This window comes from Sinocyclocheilus anshuiensis, unplaced genomic scaffold, assembly GCF_001515605.1.
Source record: "Sinocyclocheilus anshuiensis isolate Anshui unplaced genomic scaffold, SAMN03320099.WGS_v1.1 scaffold41, whole genome shotgun sequence".
NCBI classification, from domain to species: Eukaryota; Metazoa; Chordata; class Actinopteri; order Cypriniformes; family Cyprinidae; genus Sinocyclocheilus; species Sinocyclocheilus anshuiensis.
Window position 1 is genome coordinate 137021 of NW_015539849.1, and position 19898 is coordinate 156918.

General features: G+C 37.5%; 1 protein-coding gene across 1 annotated transcript in view; it reads left to right on the plus strand.

The window, feature by feature from the left end:
- LOC107684602 (transmembrane protein 255B-like) overlaps positions 1 to 15156 on the plus strand; it is a 30396-nt gene extending 15240 nt beyond the window's left edge. The window contains exons 4-9 of the mRNA XM_016480894.1: positions 5884 to 5973; positions 6960 to 7040; positions 7396 to 7481; positions 7884 to 8043; positions 13616 to 13753; positions 14946 to 15156. Of these exons, the coding sequence (XP_016336380.1) occupies positions 5884 to 5973; positions 6960 to 7040; positions 7396 to 7481; positions 7884 to 8043; positions 13616 to 13753; positions 14946 to 15104 (714 nt within the window). The 3' untranslated portion in view covers positions 15105 to 15156. The remainder of the gene's footprint in view (positions 1 to 5883; positions 5974 to 6959; positions 7041 to 7395; positions 7482 to 7883; positions 8044 to 13615; positions 13754 to 14945) is intronic.
- Positions 15157 to 19898: the final 4742 nt, after the last annotated feature.

The window sequence follows — 19898 nt, forward strand, 5'->3', positions numbered from 1 at the left end:
ATATTGCCTATGTACCAACATATAATATACACGCTTGTTTCGATCATCAGAAGGCGAATTCATAGATACTAAACATGGTAGGATTACATATAGGCAGGATGACAGGAATGGGTTCCATCATAAGCATGCATAAAATAGTCTAAAAATATCAAAGACAACATACACCATGACCTGAAGGATACACTGTTCATTCAAAGAAAGGTTTTCCTATGAATTAATTAGTAGAAAAGTCAATTTCTACTGTGCCTTGTGCCTCTTGCGATGGAACATGCAGTGATTTTCCCTGCTTCGCATTCCATTAGGTCGTAAATGTATCTGGTGTCAGGGTTGCCATGGTAACCAGGGTCCTGGGCCCTGTTCACAGACAACTTGGCACCCAGTGTGTTTATTGCGTGAGGGGTCTGTGAACGTTTGTTAATCTAATGAATAATTGATTTGTTAAATCAAATGAAAAATTGTGTTTTTGATTGGTCCAGACGCTACATCTTAAAGGGCATTTGATTCTATTTGGTTTTAATTCAAGATTTAAAAAAAAAAAAAAAAGGAGAAATGTTAAGATGGGGAAAATGAGACATTCCTGAGAAATATTTCTTTTTCAAATCAACATTTTGTTGTTTCTTCAACTTTAGGAACTTTTATGTTCCAGAATCTGATAAATTTATTCTCTCTCTCTCTATATATATGTATAAATATATTGTGAAAACGATTTATATTTTAAAATATATGACTGTCCCACATCTGTGCCATCATTTCTACTTCTCCCTACAACAATACTGTAACTCTTCAAGTTTTGGAGAGAAATATTATGCATCTGATATGTGAAGATATCAATATCACTTGAGAGCAGAAAAATTTGATTGTGCATAATTTTCAGTCAGGCAGTTAAAATATTATTTATGTAGGATACATACAATTCTGGCTATGAAATTATCCATAGTAAGACCAATGAGTTAGCTTTTTTTATTGCTAAAATGTAATAATGCAATTTCCACCACAGATGCTACTGCAATTTAAAACTTTAATTCCAATTGGTGATGGTGGTGCTGAAATCATTTTTGTTAGGAAATATATACTGAACAGGGGTTAGATGAATCCAGACAACACTTCATTGGAGCAGAGGGCAGGATCGGGAGAGAACAGGTGAGTAGAATGACGCAAAATGAATGAGTAGTGGCAAGATGATGACGATAGCAGTCCTAATATGTTTACAGGAGGCGAAGGGGATGGAGATGCACACACCGCAGCAACTGGACCTGTGGGTCAGTATAGCAGGTAAATATCTTCGGGAACAGACGAGGAGAACCAGTAATCTTCACGGGAATACATGGAGACCAGGTAAGTGAGCTTTTCCTTGTTTAAGGCCAGACTGAGGCTGAGGTGTGTGCTTAAGTAGTGCGCTGATAAGGAAGAAATCGCTGACAGGTGCAGGTGGTTAGTACTCAGGTCATAGGGAACGCTGGGTGGTGGAAGTGAGAGAGCCTGGCAGATCTGTGTCATTACCCCCGTTCCATGGTCCGCTCCAGCGGAGTTCGTATGTGACTGGGTTAACCTGTCTTACGACCTGTAATGGACCGATGTATTTGGAACTTAGTTTACAGCAAGGCAGGTGCAGACGAGTTGTCCAGGTTGGTATGCTGGGGTGTTCCTTCTCTGAGTATCTACAAAGATCTTTTGTCTGCGCACTGCCCGCTGAAGATGGTGATGAGCCTCGTCCCATACCCTCTCGCTCTCCCGGAACCAGTGATTGATGGATGGCACCTCCGAGGGATTGCCTGACCAGGGGAATAATTGTGGCTGAAAGCCGAGCATGCACTGGAACGGGGTGAGACCCGGTGATGGTTGTCGCAGGGAATTTTGGGCATACACGGCCCAGGTGAAGAATCGGTTCCAGGAGTTCTGGCGGCTCTGGCAGAAGGTCCTAAGGAAGCAGCTGATCTCCTGCACCTTCCTCTCCATCTGCTCATTGGATTCTGGATGGTACCCAGATTTTAGGCTGACAGTCACACCTAGGAGTGAGAAGAAAGCTTTCCAAGCATGTGAAATAAGCTGTGGACCACGGTCAGAAACAGTGTCCTCAGGAATTCCAAAATTGCAAAAGAAAACTGGTTAAACAGGGCCTCTGCAGTCTCCATGGCTGTGGGGAGTCCCTTCAGAGGAATGAGTTTGCCTGCTTTGGAGAATCTGTCAATGATAACCAGGATGCAGTTATTTCCATCAGAAGCAGGTAAGTCGGTGATGAAATCCACTCCTAGGTGGGTGTGACCATGGGCATCGAGGGTTGGGCAGAGGAACCCCAGAGGTGATTTCTGGGAATGTAAGTGCGATCTGGAGGGCATCCCGGCGGAGCAGGTTCACTTTTGGAGGTCTCGGAGATTTGTTCATCGATACTCCACTGGATGGGGTTGACAAAAAGAGTGGACGGAAGCACTGGTTCGGGTTCTTCGTTGATGTCAGGGGGGTATGAAGTCGGGATAATGCATCAGCTCGGGTGTTTCAGGAGCCAGGTTGATAGGAGATGCTGCATTGGAAACTGGTAAAGAACAACGCCCATCTGGCTTGTCTGGGGTTTTGTCTCTTTGCTTCTCTTAAATACTGTAGATCAGTGAGGGCAATGAAATGTCAAGCTCCCTCTAACCAGTGCCTCAACTCTTCCAGGGAAATCTTAATGGCCAAAAGCTCACAATTCCCAATGTCATAATTTTGCTCCGCCGGGGATTTGCTGCTGTGACAAGATTGCACCCACTCCAGTAGTAGAAGCATCTACTTCAACCACGAATGGCTTATTGGGGACAGGGTGATTTAGGAGTGGTGCAGTAGTGAAGACAGTTTTCAGGGCTTGCATGGCTTCGTCAGCTTTGGGGGTCCAGGACAGAGACTTGGGCCTGCCTTTTAACAGTGAAGTGAGGGGTGATGTCAGGATACTGTAGTTTTAGATGAAGCTGCGGTAAAAGTACACAAATCCAAGGAATCTCTGGAGTTCTTTCACCATGGTAGGAGTGGGCCAGGAGGTAACAGCAGATACTTTCCCCTCATCCATTTTGACCCCGTTCTTGCTTACTATGTAACCGAGGAAGTGGATGGTACTCTGATGAAAGCTGAATTTCTCAGCTTTTTTTAAGCTATATTTTTGACCTTTTTATGCCTTTGGAGACATTGGAGACAGTGGCGACATGACAAGAAAGCATAGGGCAGAGAGAGGGGAGTTGGATTGGCAAAGGGAATCAAACTCGGGTCGCCGGAGGCGCAGTTGGACTATATGTTGGTGCACTAACCACAAGGCCACCAGCGCCAACGCATTTCTCAGCTTTGAGGAACAGATTGTACTCGCAGAGCCTCTGGAGGACCTCTGAAACATGCCGGAAATGTTTGGCCAGGCTCCGGGAGTAGAAAAGAATGTCATCTATGTACACAATTACAAATCAGTTCAGGAAGTTCCGGAGCATCTCATTCATGAAGTCATGGAATACGGAGGTGGTGTTGACCAAGCCATATGGCATAACGAGGTACTCATAGTGCCCAGATGGAGTAATGAAGGCAGTCTTCCACTCGCCCCCCTCATATAACCGGAATGTTCCCTCTAAGCTGCACGTGCGCACGGCCGCGCACTTCTTCCACCGCAGCCACGCAGAAGAAATAATGTGCCGTGCCCACGCATAAATGAGTTGGGAAAGCCATTTGCGAAAGCGAATGAATTGCAATGATTGGGTAAACCGCTATTGAGTTGATGTCGCTATAGAGTTAGAACCGGTGAATGCGGTTTACAGGTTTCATAGAAAGAGAATGATGTGCGCCAAATGAGTCGCTGTAGAAACCGAATATTTTAATGGTTGCGGACGAAATAGCTCAAATCGAGAGCCAATGCAATCACTTTTTATCCATTTAACACATTCTTGCTGAATAAAAGTATTAATTTCTTTAAAAAAAATAAAACAATTAATGACCACAAACTTTTGAATAGTAGTGTATATTGTAACACAAAATTTCTATTTTGAATAAACACTGTTCTTTTTAACTTTTTATCAAAGAATCCTGAAAGAAATATCACAGGTCCCAAAAAAATATAAAGCAGCACAACTGTTTCCAGCATTGATAATAAATCAGCATATTAGAATGATTTCTGAAGGATCATGTGACACTGAAGACTTGAGTAATGATGCTGAAAATTGGAATAAATTATATTTTAAAGTATATTAAATTAGAAAACTTTTATTTTAAATTGCAATAATATTTCACAATATTATTTTGTATTTTGCAACAGTATTTTAATCAAATAGATACAGCCTTTCCTTGTTTAAGGCCAGACTGAGGCTGATGTGTGTGCTTAAGTATTGTGCTGATGAGGGAGTGATCGCTGAAAGGTGCAGGTGGTTAGTACTCGGGTGACAGGGAATGCTGGATGGTGGAAGTGAGAGAGCCTGGCAGATCTGTGACAATTACCAAAATAACTGTTTTTAAACAGGTTTCTGAACATTCCCCCATCTGCCATTGGTCAGACAAACAGATCATTCTGGCCTAAAGTGGGGAGCTTAATGAAGATGTATTTGTAAGCAAAACATAAAGTCATAGCAAAAGACTATATTTGGTCAAAAATGTATGCTTGTGTGTGTCTTGTTTAATTATATATTTAATATGTCTTCCTTATTTCCATCTTTGAACTGTGATTCACATCTGGTATAGATTTCACTAAACTGAACAAGAAGCATGAATCCAGCTATCCTAAGTGTGGACCTTGTCCTTTTATCTTCCTTCCTGTTACTCTCCTCTCTGTTCCTCCATTGACCTTTATATACAGTATGTCCATTTACTGTCTCTGTTCACTTCCTCTCTTCTGGGCTCTCCTTTTCTTTTTATGTGCATCTGTCTCTCTGTTGGTGGGTTCAGATTCTCTTGGCTGTCTGTCTCTGATCAGTTGAGAAGAGATGTGTCCCTGTGGATATCATATTGCATGTTAAAATAAATACACTATGACATTTGGTTGAGTTACTGTCAGTAATATGTAATTTATGTTATTATCTGGCTTTGTTTCAAAGCCAGATAAGTTTTTATTGTGCCCCCAGGAATCACATAAAATTGATCAGATTTTGGACAAGGACAAAGACTGTGTGTATGTGCACATATATGAATAGTACATTTACTAGGAAAGGTATTTACTACAGTAGATTTCATGTCAAATAAAGCTGTTTTATGTCATATTAGGCCTGTCATGATTATTTAAGATGACTATGATCATTACCATGTAATATATTTCTTGTGGTGCAGCAGTAGTGCATTATGTGAGAGCTGCATATTAACTCATTTAATTGAAGCAATAATGTATTATAAATGTGATATGTTATATATATTGTAAATGTATTATTATCATTGTATGTTGTATTATATTATGTATATTGTAAAATATTATTCATGTCATTCTATCCAGTGGAGTATTTGTTTATAAGGGGTACACATTTCACTGTATGACTTAAGCTTGTAAATGACATCAACTTTGATTATAGTGCTTGATTATAGTTCTATAAATTTATAGCAATTATATGTATGACAGTAGGCAAAATTAAATGACCTAGACAACATATTGTGTTTTATTACAGTATATGACAGCTGAATTAATTAGCATAGGGTCAGTAATGCTCTAGCTCAAGCCTGTATTTGTATAATGGAGTTTAGAATCAACTTTAGACTTTAGGGCATTAAACTTTTAATAAAATTGTATTTATATTACATTGTTTTATTTTATTATTTATTATTACATTATTTATATTTAATCAAAAGGAAAAAAAAATATTCCAGGTAATTAATATCATTGCATATTTTGAAAAATAGACCACACCTCTTTTGGCTGTCAACTCAATTGTATCTGTAATCCATTTTTCTTTTTCTGTCCAGCTGATTGCAGCCATTGTGTTCCTGAGTTTTGGTATAATTTCCAGTTTCCTGTGTCTTGTGATTGATGGCGTTTTCATCCTACTCAACATTGTGAGTACAGTAGCCATGAAACATTTTTACATAGAAACAACCTTAGCAACTGCCTAGCCACCATTCAGAGCATCTTATCAATGCAATAGCAACCAAACCGAATACCCGAGCAACCACTTGGATACTATATTGGAGATCTAGATTAGTCTTACAATTTACAGTAGTTGTTACCTTTTTTTTTTTTTTTTTAACTTTAAGACTGGTGCCATACATAATGTAGATTGGTCTAATTTGATACTGAAAAATATGATACATTTTACCCCTTGGCTAACTGTTAGTTGGTCATACAAGTTCCTAAGAGACAGTGTTGTTAACCTAATGACTGTTTATGCAGCTGGCTACATAACATGTTCAGTTTTCAATGTCAAAATCCAAGAGCTGCATTTGAAGGGATGAGGAGGTCACTGAACTGTGGATGCTGGCACTCTTTAGTATTTGTGTAAAAATTCAGTGGTCAGATCATCTGTCTTGACAGCACGAATGTGACCCATGAAGTTTGAGGGAAAACTCTAGGTGTGTTCTGTCCTCTTTGAGCTTCTCATTTACATTTATGAACATTGTAGAAGCTAGAGCACCAAAAAGGTGTGCCTTTAGCTGAAAGTTGTGGAGGTTTCGGCAGTTCAGATGGAGTTTGGCAGCTCACTTCACCAGAGAGGAACAGAGAGGGTGAAGGTCTTGGAAAATGACTATCAAGCCCGGTTGTATAGGAACATCAAGGCGTCGCACATTCCGTGATAACAAGGAGCTCCGTCTTCACAAGATTGAGCTGAAGATGGCGTTAGTTCGTCCAAAAAGAGATGTGTAAAAGGCAGGCAGAGATACAAACTGAGACAGTGGGACAGATTGAAATGACAGATGGTGACAGAAGCCTTTCCAAACAAAAGGTATTCTACTGTATCTCTATCTTTTGTAATAAAGAAAAAATGTTGCAACACAATTCCAAGGAAAAAGCCAAACTGAGGACACTTCTTACACTCTGCCAACAGGACATGCGTCCAGTGAAGGCAGGAAGATGTCAGTTCTACACAAGTGGAAATAGTTACATCTATGAGAACTACTACGCTACAGTGAGTCAAGTCAGCTTTGTAAAATACATTTGCATGCCTACCTGTAATTGCTTAATATATTTATAAAACACGCACACAAGATAATAATCTGGTTATAGATTAAATAACAAGGACAAAAGTCCTAATTTTAGGCTGATTTAGGTCCTTGATGGATGAACTGATGCAGTTATTTATGGATGGATGAATTGATACATTTATTTAGCATCATACTTATTATAATAATTAATGTGAAGAAAGTTGAATGAAGAAGAGCTAGGTGGATGAAAATGTGTGCACAAACGTATGTTTTTATATAAAAAAGAAAGAGTTTTGTACATAATGTTTTATTTCTAAAACACACTCAATTGTTTTGTAGGTTCCCTGTCGAGGACTAACAGAGTCCTGTAATATGAAAGTTCGCAGTGGAACGTGTTACTGTTGTGATTTGTATGATTGCGCCAAGTAAGTAATTCATATTTGTGAAGACATGTGCAGATACGTTAAGTAAACACTCAACAATAATGCAATAAAAGTTTATTTGTCCACTGCATAGCATAAAAGAGAGCAAAAAACATTTCTCTCTTAGTAGCTTTTTTTGCTAGTTTTTGCAAGTATCTCTATTACTATTATTCATACTTTGAGTTAAGGCTTCAAATATTTAAATGAAAGTTTTACAAATAGCACATAACTCATTTCATACCATTTGCACTACAGACTGAGTTTTACACAGGCATGAACCACTTACACTTTCTTCAGAATGTCTAATATCAATAAGTTATTAATATGAAATAGCACATAAACCAACCTGTAGACATAGACATGTAATACCATGACAATGATTTGCCTGCTTGCTTTCTTTTCCAGTGGAGGATATCTGAATAATTACTATGAGTTTGTTGGTGTGCAGAGCTGTCAGGAGGTCTTTTCTCTGTATATTCTCCTCTGGGTCTTAACCACGCTTAACCTGCTGGCCTTCGTGTGTGGAATCCTGACCACTGCTGTACTGGGCAGTATCAAAGACATGGTGAGTCACTGAGCGAATCAGAGAGAGAGAGAGAGAGAAAAAAGACTACTCTGCCCTAGCATTGTGAGCCATTCAGAATTTGTTTTTAAACTTCTAAATTTTAAAGGGGTCATATGATGCTGCTAAAAAGAACATTATTTTGTGTATTTGGTGTAATGAAATGTGTTTATGCGGTTTAAAGTTAAAAAACACATTATTTCCCACATACTGTACATTATTGTTTCTCCTCTATGCCCGGCCTTTTTGAAACGCGTCGACTTTTACAAAGCTCATCGATCTGAAAAAGCGAGGTGTGCTGTGATTGGCCAGCTATCCAGTGTGTTGTGATTGGCCGAATACCACAAGCGTGTGACGGAAACGTTACGCCCCTCACCATACTGTTGATGCCGTGTCCCGGCCGGGGCGATGATTCAGAAACATGAAAACCCATTATAAACGAGGCATTTGTTGCATCCAGTGGGGACAAAATTATGGATTATAATGACTTATACTGTCTTTTTACGCGTTGCGTTGCATCGCGCCGCGTAAACATAAAACCCTGTCTGCATTTGTGATCGGAGAAATGACAAACAACAAGTGCTACTCTACACTGCCCAAAACTCACGTTTGAATCATCAGTGGCAAATCCTTTAAATGAAAAAAATTGAAATCGCATCATATGGCCCCTTTAAGAGTTAACAAACAAGGTGCAAATAAATAGCAGTAATTAGAATTTTGGTCCATTTTGTCCATCACTGCTCTGCACATATCTGATACTTGCCGGATTGTAGTGTACATTATATTTTGACAAATTTACACTTTCCAAAATCCAAAAAGATCACCAATGATTTAATAAGCTGTTTTCATCCTATAAAAATCTAAAATACCCTGATGAAGGCCTGCTTGGGCTGATACGCGTTGGTGTCTTTTTAATATGTAGCCCTGTCTTAGAATAAAGGCTTTTTACCTTGCTGACTATGTGAGATCCATGTATTATTTTGGACATTTTGTTCCCTTTCTGAAGCACCCATAGTTACGCTTGCATGCGCCCTTGGTCAAGATTTTTTCTTTGATTACAAAAATCTGTTTGGCAGATATTGAGTTTTATTTTCAATTATGATTTTGGCTTCCAACAATTATTACAACAAGGCAATAGAGATAAATCATTGTTTCGCATTTGCAATAATGCTCTTGTGTTGTCTTGTGTTTTAAATCCAGAGCATCCTTTTCCTTTATAGCAGTGCACTTTTGCCCCTCCATAAAAACCTAAACTTAGTGCCCAAATACCCCAAATCAGCACAGTGTCTGTCTTTCTGTGGACACACTCAGGAGCGTAACAGAGTTAAAAGTTAACACACATTTACATTTACGCATTTATGGAAAGCGATTTACAACAGAAGAGGAACAAAGCAATTTGTCAACGAGCCAAGTGTGTAAGTGCATTGTTTTAAGTGTGTGGGGAAGTTAAGTTCTTGCAGAAGAGGTGTGTCTTAAGCTGATTTTTGAAAGATGTGATGGTCTCAGGAGTTCAGATGGAGGTTTGACGGTTTTGCAAAGAGACTTTTTGCCTCATAATGAAGGAACAACAAGGCACTTATTCTGTGACCTGAGCTGGAGGAGGGAAAATAAACTTGTAGGAGTCAATTGATATACTGTAGGGAGGTGCTGTTCCAGTGGTAGTACTGAAATCCAGCTTCAAAGTCGTGTATTTATAGACTAGATATGAACGATCATTCGAAGCATATTGTATGTTCTATAAGCAGTGAAATAAACATGTATTTGACCGAAATTCCAGAATTGTCTGCAAACTGCATGTATAGCGCGGTGAATGTTTATGATAGTCAACCAATGGGATGCTACATTTTATTCTTTCCGACATTAAAGCACTTGAATACGACAAGCTCGTAATCACGACTTCATAAGTGGGAAATAGGACATTTTCGATTGCACGTGAAGGCAGCATTAATCACAATGGTTTGAAGGCCCACCAATAGATATCTGGCATGTGTTTAGCTGAATGTAACATTCTCATCTAAGAAAGAAAGAGAAAGTATGTGTGATCTCTTAGGAAGATGTGGTGACATTCTTTTGTTTCTGCTTTTGTTTATTGATTAAAGCAGAAAACAGCTGCAAAGATTTGTGTTTTGTTTCCAATAATCCTCCTGTGTTGAAGGATGGGAAATTAATTTTCTTGCAAGAAAGTATAAATCTTGACTTATATGCAGATGTTTAGCAGATTCTGCTCAATGATGTTTGTGTATTTGTCTTTGCCCATGTTGTCCTTGATACAAACAAGCTTTCTAGTCCCTCCTACAAATAGAAACTCAGAATATAACACTGTCATCACCATGTTTGACTGATGGTGTTACCTGAGAGGAGGGCTTTATTTGTTTTAAGGTAGTTCGGTTATGCCTACTTCTTTTTTTGTGTGTGTTTAATTTCATTTGTAAAATTATATCTGTTCAAATATGAAACATCTACACTACACATATTTAATGTAATAATTGAAAAGGTTATTGTTGTAGTAGTGTAGTCAAAACACCAAAATAACAGCACAGTTTTACAATTCACTGTACCAATTTCTACAAAAACTGTTGCAACATACCCTTTAAAGCAGCACTATGCAACTTTTTCTGTGTTCAAAATTGGCAAAATGTATATAATGAGCGAGTACATCATGAATTCATCTTCCAAAACGCGTTTTTGTCTTATTCCGAATCACTACGGTACACTTATAATAAGTACTTATATTTGGACTATTGTAGCCTGGTCGGGTCGTCACTGCTGCGGAGTAACACATACCTGCGTGAATCGCCATAGACATAAACTTAGAGAAGTAGCTCCGGTTGGAATGTTCTTCCGCGGGTTGTGTGCAGTTCTGTTTATTAACAGAAAGTTAAAAAGTTACATAGTGCTGCTTTAACTAACTATTTTGTATAATTATTTGAAATAAATAAAATATTAAATAAAATAAGTTAATTATTACTGCTGATTGCAAGTAATAATTACAAGTGTCACAATAAAAGTCAGAAAAAAATTGCAAACACATAAAGCGAACACAAAGAACAAAGAGTGTTTTTAATAATTCAGCCAACACTGATCTGTTTTCGGTTTCAGTATTGCTGTGGCAGATCTTGCATTACATTTTTTGCATTTGCAGGTACACTGCAAGACTTAATGCACAGATCTATTTTGACATATTAGGTTTTCTGTCCAATCTGTTGCTATGATTATCACTGTTGCATTTAATCACATTTAAATGCAATAACACTGCAAATAGACACCTTTGACTCTCTTCAGAGTGCAAAAATGTTTAGAACAGCTGCTTTAGTGTTCCTCAAGAGCTGGCTAAAATCACCACTTCCAAACTGGGTTCTATTTTGCAGGTGTCTGCATGCACCAGCCTGAACTGAAACACTGTTGGAAACACAGAATGAAAACACTACATGGTACCAGGTAGAAATACTTTTGAGGAAGAAGTATTTACTAGATTTAGCATTAAATTAACTTGGCATTAAATATTTTTTTTTTGTTTGAGGCACTTAGTAGCAAGCAAATTAGATGTCCATGAAGAGGACTGTACTATTTATTACTTTAAGATAACGTTTTATCAAAGTGCATGTACATTTTACGCTAATACCTTCTGTGTTGTCTATACAAGAGCTTGCAGAGATTTCTGTGCCATTTTTTGATGAAATACCAATTTATTACTTGCTGTTCTATTACTTTGGGTTTCATCATTTGGAGAATGACTTCTGATGGTGTGTTCCTAAGTTGGTGGTTCTTGGCCATAATACATCTTATTTCACATCCTGAGCACATGACCTTCTGTAACACCCACATCCAGACACGTCCACCCTGGTAATATCTACATAGATTCCAATCCTTTCAGAATCCATACATGAAATGACAGCTGACAGATGAACTCCAACTTTGTTTTAAAAGCTAATCCCATTGGATTGGCTCTGAAGTCACAGATGTTCTTCTGGAAACGCTTCTGAAAAAGAAAGGAAAACGGTTACCTTTACTGGTCCAATTTTTCACAAAGGTCAAAATAGTGCTGCTTTGAAGACTATAAGTGGGACAAAATTGGACAGTGTATCACATAAATCACTACAAATCTGTCGGACCACTAGAAAGGCTTATTAAAATCTGTCAGCAAAGTACAATGAAGATAAACTTCTGGGCTTATTTGTGACATAATTTATCAACTGGAAAATCTGTGTGAAGACATTGTAAATGTTTGGACGTTTTTGTGCTGATTTAGCTAAATATCTCTCACACTTTGTCAGTATTGTCTGTCTTCATCACTTTGATCTTTACTCTTCTTGACCATTTAATCCATTTGTCTGTCCGGCTTAAACTTACTAGGATTCTGGGTTGAGCCATGTTTATTCTGTTTTCTCAATAGCCAATACACAGCAAACTATGACTCTATAAGCCACAACTGTAAAGATAGGAAATTCCTGATATTTTATATGTACTTGTAGAAATGTATATTAAATTAACATGATATGGCAGATTCAAGATATATATTTCTTTGACCAGCCTGATTCATTTCAGTGTCCTAAAAATTTTGGTACTATTTCATTTAAACATATCTCATTATGTGTAATTGTGTTCAGTGTATTTCACGGTTTGTGTTTGAATTGAAAATTTTTTAACACAGTGTTTAATTTTGTCTTAATATTTTGAGGTTTGCTATATTGCATTGGTGGTTTTTGGCTTTGTGTTTATAGTTTTGATTAATGTGGTATTGCTTTCAGGAAATGCGTCTCAGCTAATGGGGGAAACTGTGCCAATTCAGCAACTGCTGCATGAATGTTTCCCAAGACTTGCTGCATAAGTCAAAATGTGGGTTTATGAAAGCCTAAAAGACTGCATAGGCTTTAATGTACTCATTTTTATGTTGATATAGCCTATGTTATCTTCCATTCAATACTTTTAATTCTTCCAACTTAAATCTTTTAAATAGCTTACCTTTTTAAGACCTTTCAAAATGTAAGACCTGCATGTCACTTCAAGGACCATCTGCTACAAAATAGATTGTGTGCATGCATATAATAGATTTGCATTCGTTGGCCTTTATGCAAACACACAAAATTACCCTGTGCAACAGAGATATACCAATAAACAATGGACCCTTTTCACATTTCCGGGATTGGAACGCAGAAGTAAACTATACTTTCTGGGGCAATTGTATAGATAAACTGTTTTGGTAAATATTCTTTTGGCATATGGCAGCCAGAGATGATGTGTCGTAAAGCCTGTCCTAGGAAGTTTAATAATTGTTTCCTGCATGTTCCATTATTCACGGGGCCTACAAGATGACTCTCAATCCTTGTTTATGCTGCAGGTTATGTTCGGTGTAATGCGTTCGTGCAATACATGTACACAATACAATATCACAGCTGCATACCTCAGATGCTCATATTCAAGATTGAAAATAAATGCCTCATCATCAAGAATCTCTTCTCCACTCCTGATTTCCTAACCGAAATCTGATCCATATTCGGCCACCTCAGCCAGCTGAAATCTTGGTTGTAGTGGGACTTCACTACATGACGCTTATACTTTTTTTTCTTCTCACCAGAAGAGTGGGCTGGTCAGTCTTGATGTGTCCCAGTGGGGAGGTTCATCTCTGTTTTCTTTTGATGGGGCCAGCTGTTCTTCCCCCACTGCACCTCTGCTAATGGACCCTAACTCACACACAGGACACCAGCTCTACCTAGTCAGTACATCACGCTCACTTACACATGCACACAGATTCCACTCATGGTCTTTTATGGGAGGATTCAGTTGTGGAGAATTTAATCTGCAGACATTTTGTGTACCATAAAATTAGTGTGAGACTCCCTATCAAATCCCCTGGTTATGCGGTGTGTACTCACAGAATGATCCCCGTCCAAAATCCCACAGCCATTCCCTTGTAAAACTGTGTACACTGATCCTTGGGCTTGTCCTGATCACACCCCTGCCGTGCCGAGAATGCCAGCCAGAAATCCAACCAATCCCAGATCATGGATCTTCCAGCACTCTCACCCCTGCTGAGTGATCTGAAGTTGCTTTTGGAAGCATCACCACAAAAAGTTCCTCTGGCCAACTTAAACACTCATCACTAAGCATCAGATCAGCCATGTTCTGTATTAGCATCAATGGCTCCATGGAGAACATTTAACATTCAAGGAACCATCCATTGCACAAAATGATCTTTATAGTGGAAAAAGGTTCTTTAGATTCCCAAATTGTTCTTCACATTAAGAATTTAATTGTAAAGTTCTTTGGGAAAACCAAAAAATGGTTCTTCTATAGCATCGCTGTGAAAACCCCTTTTATTTTTAAAGTGCCTCTATTATGCCATTTTTAAGGTTCCTAATATTGTCTTGGGAGGCTCCTACAATAGGTTTACATGCATGTAAGGTCAAAATTTTATTTTGTTTTCTCAAAATATGCATTTAATATCACCTCATTTTCCAATGATTCTCAAATGATTCGTTCGAAGCAGTTCCAAGACTCAGTCTCTCTCTAAACCCCTCCTTTCAGTGAGCCTACTTTGCTCTGATTGGTCAGATTTCCCAGTCTGTTGTGATTGGTCTACCGTGTACAGAGCGTGTCAGAAACGATATGCCCATTGCCATAGTTCTGTATTTTGAACGCTCGATAAAAATATAAACATCTATTATTTATCATACAGGTTGTGTTCATGTTAACCACAAAAACAAGCTACAGTGTTTGAGGTCGGGTCAAGTTTTTTGCAGCGCGGCCGGCCAACATAGAACATAGGTGGGCATTATGCAAATGTGGTTATAGAACAGAACTGAAGACAATAGTTTGCTGGAAAAAGCTGACAAAAAATCAGCAATTTTTGCAATTAAAAGCTAACACAATTTTAACACGCATTCTTTTCTTCATCCTTCTTTCAGAGGGCATCGCTTTATGTTTCTCCAGCAGCACCTGCAGCCACAGGATCGAGTGTATCTCCAGGAGGGTCATCAGATACATCCCATGTACAGCCCAACCCTCCTCCTTTTGCCCCCCTCTACAACCTGCTACCCTACAAGACCTCCAGCTTCTCCGCTTAGAACATCTGAATCCAAACCAAAGACCTTTAGACTGTGCTCCCCTAAACACAACATTAAAGGGGTCATATGATGCGATTTCAATTTTTCCTTTCTCTTTGGAGTGTTACAATGGACTGTTTGCTTTCTGAATAAATGTCCGTGGTCTTATTGTGCAAGATTCATCCGAGCATGTTCTTACGAAAACGGCTTGTTTTCATAATCTTTCATCAAAATGTCTTTTCACTTTCTTCACCTCTGTAATGGTGAAACAATGACTTTTCTAGTGCAAACCTGTGTGGATGGGAAAATAATGTTATTTAATTAAAATGCTTTTCATGACCCAGTCAAACCCTGATGGATAAATGAAGCCCCACTCTACCTTGTTTTATAGTGGACATTCCATTTCATTTATAAATATGCCACATTATAGACATTTACTTAAGAAATGCATAATGCCATTTCATGTTTGTAATATTAGGCTGCAAAGTCTAGTTCTTGCTATGGCTGTAAAATATAGTAAATATAAATCTAATGTATTACATTATAACATAGAGGTCTAAATGAAATACAAGAACAATAACACTAAAGACTAATTACAATCTGTATTCTATGACGCAGTTTGAACTAACTTCTCCAAAGAATAATGTTAACTATCATCAATCTGTATAATTCTGCCATACTGTACTTCAAAATCACAGCTGAAAATTTCATCAGTTTTTCACAACTTGGTTTTCTTGAAGCAATTTTTGAAAGTAAGGGCTAGGAACAGACCTTCAAAATGTAATCTAGATGTTTGTATATGATGTGTGAATATGTTTCTCTTCATAAAGGTGAATTGTTGTTTCTATGTATTTTTATGTCTTTTATACTTAAAAGTATTACTTTAAAATTTTTAATTATAATGATATTTTTTTGTTTTTGTACAAGCTCTGTTAAAAAAGTTTTTAACATCTTTTATACCAAAGGCAATGTACATGGCAGTAAAATAAAAACAAAGCTTCACTCTCATAAGGCTGAAAATAAAATTTCCCGTAATTTATCTACACACTGTTTTGCTTCTGACTGACACAATCACATATGACAGGAACGCAATATACTAATACTTTGAAACATTACATGACTCAAAACTCTTGTACTGTATCAGCACAGAAACTCTACAGAATATTAGTAAATATTTGACATTAATGCCTGGTTATAGACTTCTAATCAAATAAGATAAAAATTAAAAGCAGCAAAAGACTAAATAACTGCATTAAGAATATCTTACATTTTGAGAGAGTGCATATACAGGACCCATACATATTGAGCACAGAACAGTGCAGTGTTCAGAGGTTTCAGAGACAGTCAGCAGGTCAATGTTCTGTTCATTGTACCCCACATATGGACCTCATTAGCTGACATCATGTATTTTGAAGCATTACCTGCTTCAATTAAAATGTTTCCATTAATGTCAGGTTTTTTACATATTCAATGTGTCCACTCTCTCTAAAAATATACTAACACATGTTACAGTTATCGATATACAGGACAGATTTCCATTAGACTGGATGTAGCTAGGCCATGTGTTATGAAAACCAAATGTTTTGTGTTAAAGCAATGTTCCAGGTTCAAAACAAGTGAAGCTTCATGGACATCTTCTGCGACGATCTCTCCGTTATACTACAGAAAATAATTTAGTTCCTCAGTTTGCAAAACAAAACAAAAATCCCATGATGCAAGGTTTAGATTTAGAATTTTCAAAAGTATAGGCACAAAGTCTTAAATATCATATGTGTTCATATGAGACTAGAATTATAAAGTCACTTAGTAACCCTGTCTGAAATAGCAATATTTCAACTCTTGACATGAGCACATAAAGTCTGCAATCCTTTTATCTTTTCTAAAATAGGCCCTATGTGCCAAAGATAGCGGAAAAGCATTATTTATATGCTTATATGTTGTCCTTTTTTTTATTTATGTTGCATCGTTATGGTTTATTTAGCTTTATGGACAGAAATGTTGTAAATAGGCCTACATTGTTCTGTTATTTTCTACATACTTCATGTGTTGTGTTCATATGAGACTAGAATTATAAAGTCACTTAGTAACCCTGTCTGTGAAATAGCAATATTTAAACTCTTGACATGAGCACATAAAGTCTGCAATCCTTTTATCTTTTCTAAAATAGGCCCTATGTGCCAAAGATAGCGGAAAAGCATTATTTATATGCTTATATGTTGTCCTTTTTTTTATTTATGTTGCAGCGTTATGGTTTATTTAGCTTTATGGACAGAAATGTTGTAAATAGGCCTACATTGTTCTGTTATTTTCTACATACTTCCTGTGTTGAAAAACATACAGAATCACAAATTTTAAGTATACAAATGAGGCTCATCATAAAATAAATGAATCAAAAATTATACTGCAGGAGGAATATGAAAGGAATAGCTGGCCCGAAATAGTTGGGCCAAAATAGCTTTGTATTGTTACAGTGTTGGTAGTATACGTAAATGATGTGTACTCTTTCTCCTTTGACAGCTCCAGGGCTTTTGTTAAAACTACAGATCGTACTTGTGCATTTTTGTATCACTGCCCATAGACAGTCGGATCTAGCATTATGGGTTATGGGTGTTGAAGTTTCCCTACCGTCCTAACCTATGGTTGGCTAACGGAAGGAGTTTTGGGCGTCCTCGACCCGTGGGAGGAAGCGCCGCCTGCTGTGCTGTTGATGGTTACATTATTTCTGCAAGAAGCATCCTATTTCCCAAATATTACAGCCCATCACCCTGTTGGACTGCAGGTGGTATCCAGATGACAGGTTTACTGACACCTGGGAATGAGAAGACGGACCTCCAAACACGGGTCAGCAGTCAGACACAATGTCTTCCTAGAGGCCATAATTCCAGTAGACGTGATGGAACAGTCAGGGCCGGTTCTAGACATTTGGAGGCCCTAGGCAAAATTCATGTTGGAGGTCCCCCACCCCCAATAAAGAGCCCTTTTGAAACAAATATGATTTCTAACCGTTTTATTTATACAACATTTAGTTTTAAAATTTGTATATTTTTACTTATACAGTACTGGTCGAAAGTTTGGACACATTCATATTTTTAATGTTTTTGAAAGAAGTCGCTTATGATCATGTATTTATTTGATCAGAAATACAGAAAGAACCATAATATTGTGAAATATTATTACAATTTGAAGTAATGGTTTTCTGTTTTTACCATACTTTAAAATAACTATTTATGTGAGTCAAACTTGAATTTTCAGTATAATTACTCCAGTCTTCAGTGTCACATAATCCTTCAGAAATCATTCTAATATGTTTCTTTATTATCAATGTTAGAAACAGTTGTGCTGCTTAATATTTATTTTATAACCTGTGATACAGGATTTTTTGATGATTAAAAAAGAAAAAAGGAACAGCATTTATTCAAAATAGAAATCTTTTATAACAATATAAGTCTTTACTTATATCACTTATATTACTTACCAATTTAACACATACTATGAATAAAAGTATTGATTTCTTTTAAAAGGTTTGTGTCCAATCTTTTGACCGGTAACTGTACATACATATTAATCAAACTTTATCTAAGGTAATCTCTTTTTTGTTTGTTGAGGATGTGTAACACACACACACACACATTACCATTGTTTTACTCACTGTTACTTGCTTTAATGGCGGATGTGTGTCTACCTTTGAGTGCAGATTTTGTTCATGTGTCTTGTTCCCATTGGTTCCTTTGTTGTATGTGTCATGTGTTCATTGATTGGATTATGTCATGTAACCCCTCTTTATTTCACATATATAGTTCTCATGTTGCCATTGTGTCTTGTCTAGCTTTGTTTGTGTAAGCACTGTTAGGTGAGTTTGTCCATGCCAAGTCTAGTCTCTGTTCATCTTGCATTTGTTTTTGGACTTCATTAAAACTGCACATGGGTTCTACTTCAACTTGCCTCAGTGGATTCATTACAGAAAGCTAGACCGGTTACAATGAACCCAGCAGTTGCTCTCTTTAGTTTGCACCAGGGGAATCGCAAGTTATGTCATGTCGTGGACTTTAATGATGTGGCTTTAAAGGACATTTTTCAACATGGACTTAATGATTTTCTTAATTACCTCATGCCTCGCCATACCCCTCACTGGACCCTGGCTCAATATATGGATTTTGCACTTCAGTTGAATGGTTCTTCATTTACTGTAGAAATTGCGGATGAGGAACATTTTAGACAGGCTCTAAAAGCTGCCCGGGCCGAGCATAGCCACAAACTCATAGAAAATAACCAAAACAATCCAAGGTTTTTATTTAGCACAGTGGCTAGATTAACAAATAACCAGACGCCACCCAATCTAAATATTCCCTCACAGTTTAATAGTAATGACTTTATGAATTTCTTCACTGATAAAATAGATAACATCAGAAATACAATAACAAATGTAGATTCTACAGCATCTAATACTTCAGCTTCATTCATCGCACCAAAAGATAAATAAGCTAACAGAGTGTGTTCAAAATGTAAAAGATTGGATGACCAACAATTTCCTATTAAATTCGGATAAAACAGAGATATTACTTATTGGACTGAAAAATAGTACACAGAATCTCTTGGATTACAATTTGCAACTAGACGGATGTACTGTTACTTCCTCTACAGTCAACAATCTGGGTGTTATATTAGACAGCAACTTGTCTTTTGAAAATCATATTTCCCATGTTACAAAAACAGCATTCTTCCATCTTAGAAACATTACCAAGTTACGAAACATGATACCTGTTTCTGATGCAGAAAAGCTAGTTCATGCATTCATGACCTCTAGACTGGACTATT